Source organism: Agelaius phoeniceus, chromosome 3 (assembly GCF_051311805.1).
Source record: "Agelaius phoeniceus isolate bAgePho1 chromosome 3, bAgePho1.hap1, whole genome shotgun sequence".
NCBI classification, from domain to species: domain Eukaryota; kingdom Metazoa; phylum Chordata; class Aves; order Passeriformes; family Icteridae; genus Agelaius; species Agelaius phoeniceus.
The window spans coordinates 21,336,090-21,355,980 of NC_135267.1; the positions used below are offsets into that span (position 1 = coordinate 21,336,090).

At 34.4% G+C, this 19,891-nt stretch overlaps 1 protein-coding gene across 5 annotated transcripts in view; it reads left to right on the top strand.

Moving 5' to 3' along the window:
- Positions 1-19,891, top strand: part of SENP6 (SUMO specific peptidase 6) — a 72,065-nt gene that overhangs the window by 35,480 nt on the left and 16,694 nt on the right. For 3 of the 5 annotated variants that reach the window (XM_077174841.1, XM_054629916.2, XM_077174843.1), the window contains 11 exons: positions 997-1,017; positions 6,030-6,100; positions 7,382-7,521; positions 9,773-10,175; positions 11,306-11,538; positions 14,022-14,192; positions 15,068-15,110; positions 16,591-16,770; positions 18,633-18,859; positions 19,451-19,557; positions 19,643-19,759. In XM_077174841.1, coding sequence (XP_077030956.1) covers positions 997-1,017; positions 6,030-6,100; positions 7,382-7,521; positions 9,773-10,175; positions 11,306-11,538; positions 14,022-14,192; positions 15,068-15,110; positions 16,591-16,770; positions 18,633-18,859; positions 19,451-19,557; positions 19,643-19,759 — 1,713 coding nt within the window. The remainder of the gene's footprint in view (positions 1-996; positions 1,018-6,029; positions 6,101-7,381; positions 7,522-9,772; positions 10,176-11,305; positions 11,539-14,021; positions 14,193-15,067; positions 15,111-16,590; positions 16,771-18,632; positions 18,860-19,450; positions 19,558-19,642; positions 19,760-19,891) is intronic. The other 2 variants (XM_077174842.1, XM_054629917.2) reach the window with 1 other exon arrangement.

Here is a 19,891-nt window from a genome sequence, read left to right on the forward strand (position 1 = left end):
TTTTATTACTGTGTAATATCATTACTCTGTTTAGTTTGGCTGAAGTAAAACAGGAAACAATTTGAATTTGTTCTGTTTTAGAATACAGTTAATGTAATGCATGCATGTCAGAGGTTTGTTAGGCTTTTGATGTTTGGGAGGAACAGTCACACAGATTAAAAGCTTACAGCATTCCATATTGCAAATTTAGAAAAGATAGAAGATATGTAGATGCTATTTTCAAATTGTCTGTGTGCTAAGCTTAATTAGATTTATTTTTATATCAGTCTTGGTGTACAAAGGACCAGAATTGTGAGCATCAGCTACATTCATTTCCATGTTAACTCATGTTAAAGGAGATGCTTGTAAACTAGTGGCTCTAGTTCCTGGGTTCTTTTGGGAGATTTTTTTTTTTTGGCCTAAACCTCAGAAGAAGGTTTCCATTTATCCTTCTGTAGCCTTTCCATGTGGTTTGTTAAATATTTAAGGACTGTTGCTGAAATTTGCTTCTCAATTTAAACACTTACCTATTTCTTATTAGTAGGAAACAAGTTCTTACATATTTTTTTCCTCTTTTGCATGGCAGTTAGGGATTGTTTTAGTGGTTGACCTCTGTCTTAGAAGTCTTTTCCAACCTTAATGGTTCTGTGATTGGAAGTGAGGCTTGATTATAATTAGTGTATTAGAATTCTATCTTAATGGCTTCTGCATTGTAAGTGAATTGAGATGACCAGGTTAAGTTCAGAGTTAATCAAATTCTACTCGTCGAAAAAGAGTCAAGTCAATGTAGTATTTAGACCACTGACTGTTGCTGTGTGTGAAGTAGTGTTTGTGCATTTCTAATTACTTTGACAAAAATTTGGTGAAAAAATTGTAATGCTTGTTTGAAAATTAGACTGGTGAGTGAAGGACAATGAAACAGTTACAATTTATATTTAATAATTTTTGCATTTAGTGATGTGCAACATATGTGGGGCTTTACATCTTATGTGTTTTTTTCTTTTTTCATATTTTAAGCAATCTGGACCGAAAGGAAAGGTAAGCTTACTGTTGATCAAATGAGCATGGCAATAAGCATTAAGAAAATTAACTGATTAAGTGCTGTATTAATGCTAGTTAAAGAATATTCAATCCAGTCAATCATATCTACTCATATGTGATAGTGGTTGATTGTTTTTAGTTCTGTTTTTATGATTCACTTACTCGCTTTTATTGAAAAAGGACCTTTACATCCATCTCTAAGAAATACTGTGTTACTGTGAATTTTGGGTAATTCTCCACTGGAAATTTATTTATATATCCAGTTCAAAATTGCATAAATATTCTCTGGATTTTAAGAATTCAGTGCTAATCCTTTTTGTAGAGCAGCGAACTTTGTGTAATAGAATGATTCTGAAGCTTCTTAGTAAAATGATTTTGAAGTTCTTAGTGGGCTGTTTAACAGCTCTCACTCCATCATCTCAGCTTGGTTTGAATTGCATTAAAGGTTTTTACTGCATTACTGTGTATATTTTGTTCATGAAGTGCATATATTAAAGCAGTTAACAGAAAATGTATAGCAAAACCTGACACACTGGGTTTTTATTGTTCATTTCAGGCTAATTTCTCACTTGTTTTGCATCTGGTTTACTGCTGTTAATATTTTGTTATCAGTATGAAATACCATACATTTATTTTTCTTCATATATAGCTTAAATTTATATGTTAGTGGAAATATTTTCTTGATAGTAATGAAGTAATTGAGTTTTTGTAAATATCCTGTGTAGGTGGCTTTTGGCAGTATACCAGGTTGAATTGTTTAAAAATATATATAATGTTTAACTGATAATGATATAAATAGCACAGGTCTTTCTGAATTTAGGATTTTCTATATTTATTTCAAATTCAGAAAATCAAGCCGTTCTGTTTTATTGCCTTTTGTTACTTCTTAAAAGAACTATCGAATAGATACTCATCAGCCAGTTAGTGTCACTGTATGGCATAGAAGAAAAGGTTTGAGTTCCATGCTGGTGTGATCTTAATTTTCTCATGGGGACACCTGCTGCTTCTTCATCCAGTACTACTGGATATGTTCCTTTTTCTTTGCCTGCTTTTTGTTGTTGTCCTGGCAGGGGAAGATGATGTAGGCAGGAGCTGCTAAATTTAGCTTTAATCATTACTGTCATGATAAGTGCAGCAGCAGCTCCTGACTTTCTGGGCCAGATGGGGTTGCTGACCTGTGTTCTGAAAACCCTGTTCCATGTGCTGCTGCTTCTCTTCTCAGCCTTTGGCTTTTGTACTCTGCTCTTCCTCTAACACATGCTGAAGGTAAATCTCACCTCAGCAGCTTTGTGCTTCAGTCTTACTGTGCTTTCCTCTCTTTTTGTGTAATGATGTAGAAACCAACAGCCTGCCTGCAGTGATACATCTCCAAATAATGCATACAGAAGCAGAGGAACGGCTGAATGAGGCAGCCTCGCAAAGAGCCAGGCTGTGCATTAAACACAGCTCTTGTGTAAGCCCTGCACCTCAACAAAATTAGGAGCTGGTGCAGCCTTTTTGATGTGGCTTGTACCAAATCATAGGTCGCCCTCCCTCCCAAATTTCCAGCTCCAGATGTTTCTTCATGTTTATTTGCTTTCTGGCATAGACCGAAATTGTGGACCTACCCCTTCCCCTCATCCCCCCCACCACATTTCTGGGTTTTGTTTTCCTAGAGAAGAAATTTTAAGTGAAAATGTCACTTCGGACAGTTTCATAAAGGTCTGTCTACCAGGCTGGTGTGAAGACACTAAGGTCCAATTCCGTCAGCAAGAGAACACAGCAGTAATAATGAATGTTTGTTGAAAATATGAAATAAGTGATACCATTCTGTCTGGGCAAAACACGCTTACTCAAGAATATTGTGGCATCTAGCAGTTAAAATATGTCAAAAGCTCATGATGCTGCACAGTTCAGACTGCCTGAGTACTTCAGTGTGGTGTGTTGCAGAAAAAGCTTGATCTTTCTTGCTCCTGTAATCAGTGTTTTGCTGTTTCGTGCTTTACTACTTCCTGAGATTGCTTTTTATCAAATACTTGTCTACTTCCCTTGCACTTAAAGGTATTAAAAGTTCTTATAATCTGGGACATAAACAAGATGCCTAAAATTGTTTCTCCTCTGAGCATTGCTTTTTTTAACTGTTAGATACAGAATATAGGTAATCTTGCATCGTGATCAGCTCAGCTGTTTGATCCCTCAATTATTCCCATTTAAATGGAAGACTTAGTTTTGGTCAGGGTTTAACAGCAAGAAGGTATTTGTTTAGAAGTGCTGTATGTTCTTAAATCTGCTCTAAGATTTTTTTTTCTTTTCCAGATAGTCCTTTTAAAGGTAGATATAATGTTTGATTTAAAAAACAACCAATTTCCCCTTCTGTTTCTGCACTCACACATAACTAAATGGCTCTGTGTACTAAGTATTTTACTGGAGAAGGTATTCATGGATCTGCAGCTGTTCAGGCAGCAACAAACACTGGGCTCAGAAGGGCAGCTTTGTTTTCCAGTCTGTAAAAACTTGATGGTGGTGTGCTCTTCCTTTCTCTTTATGGGTTTTTCAGGAAAGAATAGTAGAAGGTGCCTAAAGTTGCTGCCCTCTTGTGGAAGGGCTGTCACTGTCTCCAAGAAAGCATTATCTGTTAAAAAATTTTTAGCTGAAATCTCAAATTAAATAGTCTTTAAAGTTATCTTCACTTTTCTTTATAATTCAAAGCAACTTCAATCCTGGCCTTGAATTGCTAACCACACTAAAGTGTGTTGGGAAGCCTCAGTGGTCTTGGAGCTCATTTTTTGTGACTTGAGTTTGGGTGTTAATGGTTCACTCTGAGTGTATGAGTTCTGTATTGTGGGAGAGGAAAGATACACTTCATTTTTTGCTACCACTTTTCTGTTTTTGCAAGTGTTTGGCTGTTTAATAGCTATAAATCTGAGTCTATGCTGCTAACATAAAATTCAGATGGGGGTAGATAATGCTAGTGTATTCTGATTTATTGTAAAAGAATTATTTAGCCTTATATGGTAAATAGTGAATTTATCATCTTAATAAGATAAATATGTTTTGCATATTAAAAATGTAATAGAAATGTATGGTTCTTAGAAGAAAAATTGTAAGTTAGAAATGTCCAGAGACCTTGAATTGTGAACTACATTTTAAAAGAAATTTTAGTACTCTAAATCTGCCGTATGATTTACTTTATTGTTTGTTTTCAATTAAATGACAAGTAGTTTCAATCTTGTTTCTCTTAAATATCATTTAAGTTTTAAATATCTTAGACATCTTATAGGAGATAATTTTTCCAGAAGTAATTGTGTTCAAAACAAGATTTACTGTTGTGAAATGCTAGTGAAAGATAGTTATGACACGTGATGCAACAGCTTGCACACCCTTACTGCAGTGTTTATATTTTTCAATCTAAAATGATGTTACAGCTTTTTTTTTACTTTTTAGAATGTCATGAGCTTTGGTTTTGATAGTACAGCTTCTTATAATGACGAGTTTGAGCTCTACCTTTTATTTCCACTAATTCTGCCTTAGAGTAACTCCATGTCTTTGAATTTTTAAGGAAAATTATATAAAAAAATAATGCATTGAATTTATGAATAAATATTCATACTGAGTTTCCAATTTTGATTTAAAAAATTCTGAGGATGAAGGATTGTTCCAGAAACACGTTTGACACAATCAGTAACAAATAAATTACATAATCTGTCATCTGTGATATGTTTGCCAGCAGTCATGATAAAGTACTATGACATCTCTAGATTCTGAGTAGCCATGCTTGTTTCTCAATCCCTCCTTCTGCCAAAATTTTCTTTAAAGCTGCAGCCTATCAACACAGTCAAATGTGTTTGTTATTAGGTAAGAAGTGTCTCAAAGGACATTGTAGATTAATCTTGTTCCAAAGATATTAATAATGTTACCTAGAAATGCAGAAAATTCAAATGTTTTATCATTGGATGCATTAGGAAATGCTGTGCCAAAAGAAATAACTGACGCTAAAGCCTTCTTCAGCCATAACCAAATTTTTTGTCAGATGGGTCCTCAAAATTTAGCTGTTAGTGGTGATGTTACTGCCTGCAGCTGTTGGCTTTGCCCTCTTGCTGTTGATTAATGTCCTTGTAATCAGAGGTAGCAGTATGGGACATGTGTGACCCATTTGCAGCCCAGTGCTTAACTTTCCAATAAAACCAGTTTCTGGGGAGTTTGTTGACAGGGCCTCCTGTGTTTCAGATGTGTGCCATCCTCTGTTATGACAAGAATAGTAATCTGAGCTGCAGTGCTCAGAGCTCTGAGAAAGACAAGTGCTACAAACAGTAACCCACATGCACTGAGCTTCAGCAATCTTAATTTGCTATCAACATGATTTGACACACATCCCTGTAAACTGAAAACATTTTTCAGGAGACTCAAATCTTGCAATAATGCCATATATTACATTAATTTGCACAAAAATATGTGATGTCTATATTATGCAAGTTATACCAATAAAATACTATCTAGTAATTTGTCTGTATTACAATATTTTAAAAACAAATTTATAGGAACCATGTCTGCTGTGTTGTTCTTTCTGGTTTTTGGCCACAACAATTTCTGACATCAAATCTCCTTCCTTTGTTTTGCATCTTCTCTTCCTGTTTCTTAAGCTGTAGAACTTGTGGAATCTACTTTAATATTAAAATAATATTTGTTTTTATTCTTGGCTTTTGAAAGTATCTGACTTGAATTTCATGAATGAGGAGGAAGAGAAGATGCAGGCTTCAATATTTGGAAGCTTGTGTGTAAAAGTGACAGTCTCCAGAACTATTGATTATTACAGATCAGAAACACTATTGATTATTTAGATCAGAAACACTTCCAAAACATTTATTGTGGCTGATAATACTTTTTTATGTGTACAAATAGCATGTCATTGGAGAAGTTACTTATTTATAGCTTTCAGATACAATTCAGGTTTGTTTTGTTCATGTATAATTGTGACTAAATTATAATGGTGTCTGTTAAAAGAACAACCATACGTCTAATTAATTTTCCAGAAAAGAATACCCACCTCAGCTTCAGAAAGTGGAGGCAGACCACATTAGGTTACCACGGTCTCAAGGAGTGGGTAAGTTACCTTTAGAGTTCTCATTTCTTCTCAGCAGAATAATTTTTTTAATACCTGATTTGGGTGGGTGTGGTGCCAAATCTTATACAACCTTTAGGATATGTACTTACAGCCTTAGCTCATGTTATTCTAGTTTTGTACAAGTTTGTGCATGTAGGGATGTTTTTGCCCTTCTTGACAGATTTCTGCAACTAGTTCAGTCATGTAATAATTTTAAATTAGGCTTAGTTATTTTAAAAGCATAGTTATTAGGCTAGTTATTTTAAAAGCAACAGAAATAGGGAACATTTGGGATCATAAAGTTGGAGATGGAACAGATCTCTAGAGTTAACTAGTCTGAGCCCAAACCCCCAGCTTGTTTGTGAATTTTTGTTGAGGAACTTCTGTAGCAGCGTTAGAACAAGAAAAGTGCTATGTGGTAAGCAGCAGTTGGTATGAAGTGTATTCATACACTGAGGGAGTTAATAAAAGAACCAGCATCAGCTCCGTACCTCAGCTGAAACATGCTCTTACATCGTTGTTAGCTGCAACAACCTCACTCTTGGAGGTGCAGTAGAAAAGGTTTAGTTTGGTTTCAGGTGTGGAAATTGCGAAACTGGAAAAGAAAATACCTTGTGTTTGTTAAGCTTTGTTAGCATAGATACAGTCTGCAAACCTGCTGCATAGGTTTACAGCTGCATAGTCACCTGCACTGGAAAGTTCTACTGTGCCATTTTAGGTTAACGTTAAGTAGATCTTCAGCAGTACTACTCTAAAGTAACTTAGGGAAAAGCCTCACCTATTATTAATTCTTTTTCAAAAATGATCCATTTTTTAGTTTTGAGATATCTTCTCATAGTGGGATGTTTGTGAGACCATCAGTATGTATATTGAAAAAGTGTTCATATACATTAAAAAAAAAAGCCTTAAAACAAGTTCTGTGGTAAATAGCATAATCTAGCATCTGCTCCTATTTTTGGCAATACACCCTCCACTTGATTTGCAATGAAGTTAGCATAGATTTGCAAATCCAAAGCTTCTTGCAAAGATGTAAGATAAAAATCCTCAGTGAGTGATCCTGCAATAGTATTACTAAAACTATATTTTGAAGTTACTTTGGGGAATGTTATTTTTTAGTCATACAACAAATCATGATACATTTGAAACTGTAGATTTTTGAGGTTTAAAAGCATGTTTATGTTTAGCTCAAGTTAGTGCATGTAAAAAAGTAAGATGATCATAATTATAATAGTATAGGAGTGGACATTTCTTGTTAATGCTTTTGCATCTTTTCCCTTCTAGACAGCGTAATGGAGAATACAGATGACTCTGAATCAGAATCTGACATTAAAAGAAAGGTGCGACAGAAAGGTCATTGCAATTCATATCAATCTGACTTGAGTCTATCTTCTGCTACAAAAAAATGCTTAACTCAGTCAAAGGTAGGTTATATTTTAAAAATATGTAAACTCTTGTTGAATTTTAAAAGTTGCTGCATATTTTAAAACAGACATTCAGGAGTAAAACAAATTAAGGTTTTAAAAATCCATAGAGTTGGGAGGAAGATTTACATAATTTAAAATGTTACAGTGATAGAGATATTTAAGTGCTACTAGTTGTGAAATATTTATTTTCTGACTTGAACAGACAGAAGCTGCACTGAAAAGAAAAGGAATGTTGATTTTATTGAATAGCTGACTGATAAACCAGAGATTGATAATTTTAATTTGCTGGAATAGAGGAACAATTTTTTGCTCTTTGACAGATTTTTTTTTTCTGTGTCATGATTTTCTGTACTCAGACCAGTAAAGATTAAACTACTGCAAAGATGCAAGTATTTCTTATGAAGTTGCTCACTTTTTCAGTGAGAGTAGTTCCTTAGGTATCCAAATGGCATTCTCTGATCTACATGCAGCAAGGATGCTTCTGTCAGGAACTTGTTTGAATATCAAATGTAAAATACTTTGGAAGTTGCTTTAAGGCTCTCTGTATTTTTTTTATCAGCTTCCCAGGCTACTATGGAAGTTTCATAATGCACACATACAGGTCACATTGTTTGACTATCAAAGCAAAACCTCCTGTAAGGAGATCTTGGTTTAAAAAAAAAAAAAAAATCTATGATTTTTATATATGCTTAGCTTTTGTTTGAAACACCTGGTACTGCTCCTTGGCATTTCCATTGCTTATTTAGTTAATTAATGTGATGTTAATAAAAAACTGGTTTAAAATTTTTGGCATGTAGTTGAAGTAGAGGGGTGTGATTACTCTATACTTAAGATAAGCAGTATCTTTCTGAGAACTACATCCTGTAACAGCACTGAGGCACAGTGCTGGTTTACATTGTAGCTTGCTATCATCCCACAGCTCAGATTTCAAGGGTCTGATATATTTTATACACTTGGGGTTTTTTGCTTCTGTTTCTCTACCGTATGTGTAGCTTTGTTAAATTACAGAAATTTTGTAAAAATATGTTCTCATTGTATGATTTTGATTTTGAAATTTGGGGTTTGAAATTACTTACCACACTTGTGGAAGTCCTCTTTTGGAGGCATGTTCATGGCTAGGAGAGTGGCGAGAGGTGTAAATTGTGAAAGCTGTTTTCAGAGTAGATACTGAAAGTTTTTGGTGGGATGTAGGTATTTGTTGCCTTCAGTAGTTCACAGTACAGTGGTTACGTTGTTTGAATTCAGTGCTCCAGGAGAAAATAACATGCACTAAATTTTCATCTCTAAAGATGTCCTGTATTCACTTTGGTACTCCTTCTGTAGTTTATGTGTTACAGAAGTCCAAGTTCTACACTTATAATACAAAACTAAGTGGGACCTAGTAAATGTGAGAAAAACAAAAGACATCTGTCTTTGTAGTGATAGGATACATTTTTTTGTTTAACCCCTGCTTGCTTCTTGAAAGTTTGGGGAACTCCTATTCCTCAAGTCCTATTTTCTTCTCTGTGACACAGGACTCTAGAGCAATAATATGTACTTTACCTTTTCTTCATCTCCCTTGAGGAGTGAATTTTCTTGCATGCCTTTCTGGGCTGTTAAAAGATACCTTGGAAGGACAGATAAGTTGGACCTACAAGGTTTCTTCAAATCTCTCCAGTATTGCTCCAAGGATCTGTAGGTTATTTTGTCCCATGGAACTGTTTTTACAGAAATAGTGTAATTGGACCATCTTGCTGATGGATATATGTATCTGAACAGTGTGCAAGGTTCTGTTCATGGAAGAAAATGCAAGAAGAAAAATCTGAATTGTCCAACATGAATCACTTTAAAAAATTGTAACAAATGACATTTGTTCTTTTAGAACATTTTTCATTTTCTTAAATGTAATAAAAAATTAAGCTGTCTTTTAATGTTTGCTTTCTCTACTCACTGTAATGGCTAATGTAGTGTTGTCAATTTCCACTGGATATTATGAAAAATTTTTTCACCAGAAGGGTTTTCAAGCATTGGAAGGGGATGGCCAGGCGTGTGGTTGAGTCACTGTCCCCAGAGATATTTAAAAGACATGTAGATGTGGCACCTGGGGATACGGTTTAGTGATGAGAGTTGTGTTAATAATTGGACTTGATGATATTAAAGGTCTTTTCCAACCTAAGTGATTATATGATTAATTCTGAATCAAGTACAAGATACGGAAATTGTGTCTTTCTGCTTACAATTACTGATTGTGTGGTTTTTTCTCCTTTAGCTTTTGGAACAGATTGATTATTCTACTGAATGCCCAAATTGTGGGAGGGCAAATGAAAACCAGACCAAATGCCGACATTGTGAAAGTGCTTCTCTGAAGGATTTGCAAAGAGTCTCCAGACAAACTGTAACATTAAGTGAATCTGTGGGACCTTTATCACGTTCTTCAATACATCAGAATTCACCAGGGCAAAAATCTTCAGGTACAGGGTTCAGCACAAAGAAGTTTTATAGTTCTGCTGTTGGAAAAGGTCCAGCGGATATTCTACTGAGTAATGAGGTTGTAGGACATTCTATGTTACGACAGAATGGAAAAATTGGTCTTATAACTGGGACAAAAAATCCTAAAATTACAGGAAGCTTAAGACAGAGGAGTACAAGGCCATCTGAATTAAATGATCCAAGTAAGTACCTTTTTATGAATACAGCCATTAGCTGGAAACACAGAATATTGTATAGTGAAGGAACTGTTTGTGCAGGTTTACGTAACTGATGTTGCATGGAATATTTTTGTGTGTGTTCTTGGGAAAGAGGGACAGAACTTTTAATAATTTCCTTTTCATATGCAGAGGTACTCTTCAAGAAAGGTGAACATTGGGGAAAACAAAAATTATTTTGTGACTTTTTTTCTTTTGTTTGTTTTTAAAAAAATATTTATGTTTGGGATATTGGAAAAACCAGTACTCTTAGCAGAATTCCATCTTTCATTCTCCCAAGCAGAAAGACAGTATTTGATTTTTATTTTGTGTTTTCTTTCCTCTTATCTTCTAAACTATTTATCTGTTTAAATTTCATAATTTGTAAAATGTTAATTTCTGTGCTTTCTCTTTGTAAACTCAGTAAGCAGGAGGGATGGAGTAAAGGAAATTATGTGTCTGGTTCTGTGCTTAGTTTATTAGACCATGTTGTCCTACTGATTTGAATGATTTCAGACATAATTTCTCTTGTCAGTTTTTAGGTTGTATTACTTACTGTCAATTCTTGACTGAACCACATTCACTTCTGTCTAGAGGTAGATTAATGTTACTCATTTTTTTTATATAGTTAGTTACAAGAAATCAAAAACAAGGCAGAGAGTCCTTGCAACCAGATTCCAAATAAACATTAGTAAAAACATAATATAATTATACATGTGGATTTTCTTGGCACTGCAGGACAATTACCTAAATTATTTCTAACATATTACTTGAAAATAAATTTCTGTTATGAAAAGATATAGTGGTAGAGAATGAATTATTTTCTGTTTAGTTGTTTTGTCTAGTGATGAGGAGGAGAAGGAGAAGAATAGTGGCAGCACTAGGAGCATGGAAAGCATTTCACCTGGTCTTGCAGATTCAGCCCGCTCCTCCCTATCTCCTTCTACAGGAAAGGTGGAAGCAGCATTAAAGGAAAACAGTTGTGGAATAGAACAGAGAATAGGTAGTATAACAAGAGTACAGAAATTGCCATCACACTAGCAAGAAAAGCCAAAAATGAAAAAAGAAATTTGTTACAGAAAAATGTAGTGGTTGAGAATGTAATATTTTCTGTTTAGTTGTTTTGTCTAGTGATGATGATGAGGACGAGAATAGTGGCAGCACTAGGAGCATGGAAAGCATTTCACCTCGTCCTGCAGATTCAGCCCGCTCCTCCCCAGCTCCTTCTACAGGAAAGGTGGAAGCAGCATTAAAGGAGAACAGTTGTGGAATAGAACAGAGAATAGGTAGTATAACAACAGATACAGAAATTGCAGTCACACTACCAAGAAAAGCAAGAATGAAAGATCAGGTACTATTTAATGCTTTGTTTAAAGAAAACAGAATGAAATAATAAATGGAATATGTGAAGGCTTGTTTTGTATTGTCAGAAGTTGACTCTGTATTTGATTGTTTTTCTTACTCAGCAGCTCATCAAGTAGTCTCTCTGCATACTTTAATAGTGGAAACATAAGAAAATGTGTTCATTACATTTTTACAAGCATTCAAAATGATTTTAATTATGCTGTTAAGATAAATGCTTCTGTGTTGAATGTTTACTCTTTTGAGACTGGACAGGGGTTCTCTGTGAAGCTCAAGGTCTCAGTTTGCAGCAGAATGTCAGTACCAGCTATTGCCTGAGATTTCCTGAAGTAAAACATGAAAAGAGACATTGGGATCAATAATGGTCCTTTAAAATTAAAATGCCTTGATAACTCTTGCAGTTTATAGCACTTATTTTAGGACTTTTGTGGTGCAGCTTGTGTTTTTTAGTTGAGTACTGCTGTAAGAATTGGATAAGCAAAGACAAAAAAATACTCCATGAGCACACCTTAAGTGTGGCCAAGGGGGAGAGTTTTCATACTGTGCTAAAAGCCATCTCAGTAGTGAGCCACGAAGAGGAATAAATTCCATGTGGCAATTGGTAGTGGAATAATGGTGCTGATTAAAACAATTCTTGACTCACTTGTCCAGTTTCACTATTGAGAGTTTGATTCAACAAGAGAATCCGATCAGATTTCCAATTCTTTGAGTTAGAGCACTAAAGTACTGATGCCAAAACCTTCTTGCTATGTTGAGATTCAGAAGCCAACATTCTAGTGCTGTAGTTGATGAAATTATGGATGTTTATAATACGTTTTATAATTAGTCACCACTATCAGTATGAAAATATGAAGCTGTGAACCTCCAGCCTGCAATAAAACTGTGAGGCTTAAAGCTTGGATTATAAATAGTTCTTGAATTAAGTTATTTTGGCAGTATGTGCTGAATTAATTGAAAGCATTGCATTGTGAAGGCACTGGTGTCTGACTTCTGAAACTCTCCCAAATGTTTTTTTTGTATATCCATATGTTCCTGTTCACTAGTCTTTACAAACCAGTTCTAATACTGTATGTTAGATTATTTAGAGTCCAAGCTTACTTTTGAAAATGAAGGAAATAAAAAAAAAATTTTTGTGAAATATAACACAAATTTTATATTGATTGACTTAGCCTGCCAAGATTTGGAGATATCAGAGCAGTTTTCTTAGATATAATAGAAAAAGCTTTATTCAACTTTCTCTCAAAATATTCATTGTTTACTGAAGAGACTAGTTGAATATAGCATCACTTCAGACTTTGCTGTTTTATTGTTTGTTTCTGATTTGTTTTGAACTTTTAATAATATTTATCCAGTCCAGCAGACAAAAAGGAAATGCTCTTTTCAACAAGAGGCCTAGGAAAACATTTTAATTACAGGGATTTAGAATCCCTACCTTTTTCAGTGTATAAAATGAAGGAAGCATCCAAAAGTAGACTTTGAATTATTAACAAGATAGGTTAGTTATTCAGGACTTAGACATAAGTTTTGAGATTTAGTCTTAACAGAAACACTGAATCACTTAGAATGTTTTTATGTGGGAGTTTAATTGCTTTTTGTAATGAAAATGAATGTTTATTTATGGGCAGCTTATGAAACAATATAAATACCAAAGAAAAGACTAGTGTACAGAAAATCCTTCAACAAAATAGAGCAATATAAGCAATACAACAAATAAATATATTTATAGGCTGGCTGTGAGCAGGCTTTATTTCATTGCAGTAGGTTTTTTGGTAAGATAATTCTGTTGGTTAACAGGATACTTCATTGAGATTACAGCTTCAGTTAGCATCTAGAGACTTCTCTTGAATGGGGGCCAAACACCACCTGGCCTTCTTTCAATGTTTAGTCTTCTGACCTTGGAATCTATCCTAAAACCATCTTAGCTCTGTAGAGATGCCTCAAGGAAGTTTGATTTGGCTTATTTATTTATGTTTCTTGAGGCCTGTAATACTCTGCTAATATGGTGATGCAATGTACTTCAAGAATTAGTCACCAAAAGCTTGGATTAACAAAAATGGAAAGAAAAAATTAAACCACCAGCATTGTGGTAGTTTTACAGCATTAGTGCTTTTTTATCTAAATAAAACATAATAAAAATAACTTCACTTTGCTAGACTGCATAGTGGTTCCAAAAGATAAATTGGTTTTGGTAATTTAGAAGCACTATTTGTGATTTGGAAATGTCAGTAAAGTGTCTGCAAGTGTCAGGTTACCTTTTATTTTCTTCTTGAATGTAGCAATATTAACATCCTCAGGTGTTATAAAAAGTCTTAAGAATTATCTCCCTTCTGCATATGTTTGAGACGGATGCTCTAGTAAGTAATCCTGTTGACCAACAGAAAAGTAGCTAAAATTTTAGTCATTAGTTTCAGCGAGCTTTATTTAGCAATAAACCTTGGTGAGACATTCTGAAACCTGAAAATTACTTTTCAGTTTGGGAACATTGTGTCTAACACTCCAATAAAACGGCGCAAAGTTATTTCTCAAGAGATGGTAACCGAGGCTGTACCTCTCAATTACCAAAACTCCTGTGAAAGCGTCATCCTGAACTGCCGAAGCATTCGAATAGGAATGCTGCGCAGAATGGTCGTGGAGCCTGTGATTGTGAGTACCCTTGCTCTTGCACAGCTGGCTTTTCAGGCTTTGATGGATATTGTATTTTTGTATTTGAACAACATAATATTTTGCCTTTGTCTCGGGAGCAGTTAAGTTTGTCTTTAATTTCAGAGGCTGTGATTTCCAGAGAATCTCAAATTACTGCTACGCTCTAACACATGCAGTCTAGCTCAGGTTCTTAATAGAAATGTTGTGCTGCAGCACTCTGAAAGAACTTGTCTGCATGCTGGGGGGAGGTTATGGGCTAGCATGCATTTGTTAAAAACATTGAAAACAACAACTACAAGACGTTGATAGGTGCAAGGAAGAAGTATTGTCCTAAAGGTGAATAATTTTACTTCTACAGATTTTTTTTCTTTTGGTCAGCCTTGTAAGGTACATGGAGTTTTCAAGGAGTCCTTGAATGTTAGTTGTATGCAGTCAGCCAGAATAGAATGGATACTTTTTGCTGGAGTAACCACAGAAACAGCAGTGTTGTTATTTGTCCTTTCAACCTCCCTACAAAACACTACTGTTTGATTTACCTAAAGGCTGATAGATGACATTTTCTTTTGAAGAAATACAATTTGTTTATTTTTCAGAGTATTGTAGAAGTTTTTGAAAACTGAGTACTTCAGAGAGAGCTAAAGTTTAAACAGTCAGTATGACTGAAAGAGACTAGAGTAGCAAAGAATGTGCTTGCCTCGAGTTCTGCTAAAATGTACATTTTGTTTTTTCTTAAAACTTGCATTCTAAATGTTAATTTTTTAATGTTTATTACTTATATACTAAGTCCACTGAAGTGTGTTTGCTAACAGTTCAAAGGCTTTCTGCAATTAAAATTTGCAGAAGATGTGAGATCTTACAATTGTGTTGTCTTTCAGTTTTGCCTGGATTATATCAAAATACGCCTAGAGAGTCAAGAAGGTGAGTACATTTTTCATTTTATGTTAGTACTCAATATATTTATTTTTAATTAAGTAACTCTGTCAAAGGTATTAAGAAGTGAATCCTAATGTAACCTTTATTCTCATTTTGTCATTTATGTAATAAATTATACTGGTGTCTGTAGTCAGATAAAAGAAAATGGAGAGTAGAAATTTGACCTGCCCTTTAACAAAAGTGATTAACAAAAATAAAAAGCAAGAGCAACCCTCCTGTAAAATGTTAGCTTTTTAAAACTTTATTAGTTCTTTTATTTCAGTGGTGTTAAGTAGACAGTAAAAACCACACTGGTTTCTTGGACCTTTCCTGTCTAGATCTCTCTTGATAGTTTTGTCTCTAGTGTGAAAGTTGTGTATTTCATGTCACTGAAAGAAATAGTGACATAATTTGGAAAGAGTGAGTTACAACTCCTGCTCTGTTTCCTTTCTTTTCTTTTGTAGGGTTTTGCTCTGGGCCTGAAAAGCTTTGTTAGCTTTTGTTAATGTTAAGTTGCATTCTTAAGATCCAGTCGTGTTGAATGTTGCTGTTGTTATTTGTAGAAGAGAACTGTTGTATTTTGTAATTATTACATGCAGAAAAATGTCTCACAACCTGTAAAGATAAGTGTAGCCTTTGCTCAGTCAAGTATTTAAGTTTATATTGCATCTAAAATACAGATGCACAGAAACTGAGTTTTCATGCTTTAAACGTATTTTTAAAAATAAAACACTGAAGAGCTTAGTATAATTGGTAGAAAATAGCTGTCAAGTTTTAGTTAAAACAACTGTGTGGTGCAGTTATTTCCACGGCACCTAATTCATCAATAGCATAAAAATGGTGACCCATTAAATGCTGTGTCTGTTAGGGCACATAGCTCTTTACTTTTTAGTTTTGCATGTATATCCACTTCTATGTCAAATTTTATAATACAATAAAACCTGTGAAAAACTTATCATTGGCATTGGCAGCATCAGATGCAGTGTTAAAATTCTACCATGTTACTGACATTTCTTTTGGGGAATAAAGTAGGAGTAGTCCTTTATTTCCTCAGGCAATCAGATAATTTCTCTGCATGTGTTTATGCTCTTCTTTTTAAAGTTATTTTTTATATGGGAACTTGGTCAAAGATAAATGTACAAAGAAAATTTTGCAAACTTACTGTAAAATGTGTCATAGCAATAGTTGCAAATTTAAATCACTGGAAATTGTGGGGATTTTTTTCCTCTGGAATGAAAAGAGTTGGTGGGCAGAAAACAGTTTGCTTCTGATGCCTTTCTTGTCATCTTCCAGATGCCATTGGAATTTAGCCTGTCTTTTAAGACATGAAAAACCATCACTTCTTGCATGTCTGTTAATTTTAAAGTTTTAAATACTTAAGAAATTTAGTGAGCACATAGCGACTACTTGTTAAAATCAAGGGGGACATTGTAAAGGAAACTTACAGATGTTTATTATATTTTAATATGTCATTATTTTCTCATAGAATCAGAAAGTGATATCAGAGAGATTAACCTGAAAACTTCAGAGCTTACTAAATGTGAATGGTGCAGTGTCCGAAAATTGCCAGTAGTTTTCCTACAAACAGTACCTTCAACCTGTAGCAGTCTGAGAGATCAACTGAAAATGAGTAAAGATAATGTCTGGTACGAATGCAAAGGAGATAGTAAGTAAAAAAAATTTATTCTACTATTCACTTCAAATTTTATTTTCATGTTTTGGGTCATGAATGAGTGCATTATGACTAAAAGAGTCATCATTGGCTGGCTGGGGTAGCTGTAGTACTATTACCTTCCCAGGCTGAGAAAGAGTACAGTTCAGAACAGCTGGGCATCCTCTTTGTCCAGAAACATGCTAGTTACAACACTCGGTCAATTTAGTACAGATTTTTTGACTAATATTTGTACTGAATTAAAGCAAGTTGGTTTGGTTAGTTTTTGTATAGGAGCCTTTATATTTATATGGCAGCTTTTTTAATACTTCTGCCATCTGTGCTGTTCTGCTGACAGGCTTTAGTTTTAGTAGAAACTGTTGTATAGGTTGGCTTGGGGTTTTTTCTCCTGGCATACTTGTCATGATGATGTGAGATAGACAAACACATGCTTGGAGAATATGTGGATTATCTTAATATATATTAAAATTAAATTTAATTTCTACATAATTTGCAAGGTCCTAGCATCTTAATATGCACACCTGTTAAATGTAACATTTAGTCCTCTTTCTCTTAAATAGACTTTTCTTCAGGTTAGATTTTTTGGTTATTTATACTTACACATAGTTTTGTACATACATGAATGCATTCAAACAGAGGAAGAATGCTTTCAGCAATTTTAGAATTGAGTGCTCCCATAATACTGTGTAATAGTCTCAGTCTCATCCATGTCCTGTAAGAAGCATGAGCTGTAAGGAAGTAATTGGAGAGCATGCAGGAGACCTGGACAAAATTCTGGGAGCAGGAATTAGACCCCAGGTGGACACGGGTGTTCACAAAAAAGAAGAAAGATGTCTGTGTGAGAATGGCTCTCAGCAGTGTCCCCACTTAGCTCTTCTCCCTGAGGCTGTGGCACAGAGTTTTACATCCAGCTGCTTTATTGCACTTGATATGCAGGAGCACTTTGTTGATAGCACGCTTGCTCTCTGCTTTGTAAGCAATGAAATTAATTTAAGCCTGTATCCAGAGCTGTGTAAGCAATTGTATGTAGATGCCTAGTTCCCAAAACAGAACACTCAAAAGCCAGTTAGATATCTAAACTCTGTGTGCATTGGATTGGGAATTGTGCTGCTGAAGAATTCTTTTTCCCAAGAGTTAGCATGCTGGGTTAAGAATGACCAAAGGGAAATGGTTATGCTTGAGTATGAAAAACAGAAAAGAGATCCTGGCAGCTCTCTGTTGGGCAGCAACGTGAGACTGGGATTTGCAGCCTGAATTCTATTACTTTTTCTGACTGTGTGGAATAATTCCTTTTAGTGCAATTTACTGCTTTTTGGTTTTTCAGATCATAAAAATGGATGATATTTATATAACAGCTGATTGATCTGAGTAATTCTCTCCAACTTCCTCAAAAACAGTGATGTTTTATAGCACAGCCTTTTAGGATCAGAGAGGAAATAATACTGAATATACAATTTTTGAAATTGTAGTGAAATAATAGGGTAGGAACTGCAGTAAGAAAAAGAGAAAATATTGGTTACAGTCTTACTCTCTGTTAACGAAGATGCTATTTCAAAATATGTTTTGGCTTGGCATTAGTGTCATTTAAAAATTTATCAGATGTAATATTTAACATTTCTTGATTCAGGTAGAGTTTGAATGCACTCTTTGGAAATGCTGATAAAAAAGTTTTGGCAGTTAGTCCTTCTCTCTTGTCTGCTCACATCTGTATTAATTCTTACATACATTTTCAATAGTGTGTACTCATGTTGGCCTAAAATTCCATTAAATCTGTTTATAATTGCTTTATTTTATTTTACAATGCTTTATTTTATTTTATTCCTAAATGAATAATTTTCTTTCTGCTTTTTTTGCAGGTCAGGAAGAACAGTACATAATTTTAATTTTTGAAACTGGTCTTGATCCTCATGCAAATTCAATATTTGAAAAAATAATTATGGACATTGGTATTAGAAATAACATTTCTGACTTCTTTGTGAAAATTTCCTTTGAAGAAGCCAATGCCAGGCTTGTTGCATTTACTAAGTGCTTGGAGGACAATTCCAAAGGAAGCCCATCTCACAGAGAAAGCAAAATAAAAAATGTAATTATGTTTTTGCTTTAGAACCAAGTCATTGTATTATATGGGTTACAGATACACTAAGGATAGTGTGTTAGTCAGCCAAAGAAAAATTCCATCAACTTTTGATGGCTTTTATATGAAAATTCCCAGACTGGTCTATGGTGGATTTTGAAACTATGAGAAATAGTCTGTACATTCACAGTACTTTTTAGGGTGTTTAGTTTGATTGTAAATTATACAATGGTCCACAAGTAATGTTGTTATTTAAAAATTATTAAGGGATGAGAAATCTTTACTATAATCAGACAACATAACTTTTTCCAACTGGTAAAATTCTGGTATTTCAAACAAGAAATTAAGTTGCACTGTTGTAGTTACCGTTAATTAATGCTTTCATTAAAGAAACTACGTTTTAAAAATTTAGAAAGTTTTGTGATTCTGCAAGAAATGAGCAAAGACCTAAGTGTAATAGATGAGGTAGGAAAAGAAAAAAACCCTCCAGCCTGAAGTTCTCAAAACAGATATTACTCTGCTGGACTTCACAAAGTTTTATTGCCATTTCAATAAAATTGAGCACAGTATGCAATTTAATATTGACTCTATTCTCTTAAGGTTGCTTCTGAGTCCAAAATGCAGCAACGAAATAAACAGTTACCATTTTTTGATGATGATGAAGAAATTGGCGAACCACATACAGTATTTATTGGTCCTATAGAAAAGTAAGATATTTATTTTTGCCTGTAATAATTCTCTGAGGGGTTTTTGGCATTTCATACTTCTTATTGAATGTATTTTTCTTCTCAGGTTGATAGTTTATCCACCTTCTCCAGCTAAAGGTGGTATTTCTGTGACCAACGAAGACCTCCATTGTCTAAATGAAGGAGAATTTTTAAATGATGTTATTATTGATTTTTATTTAAAGTAAGTTTTATTTCACATCAGTTTTTAGTTGTCTTTTACTTTGAAACTTGAAAAGTTAACTTAAAAACTTGAAAAGAAAACTTAAAAATGTATAGGTCAACAACTATGTATAGCTGTAATTTTAAAGGTTGT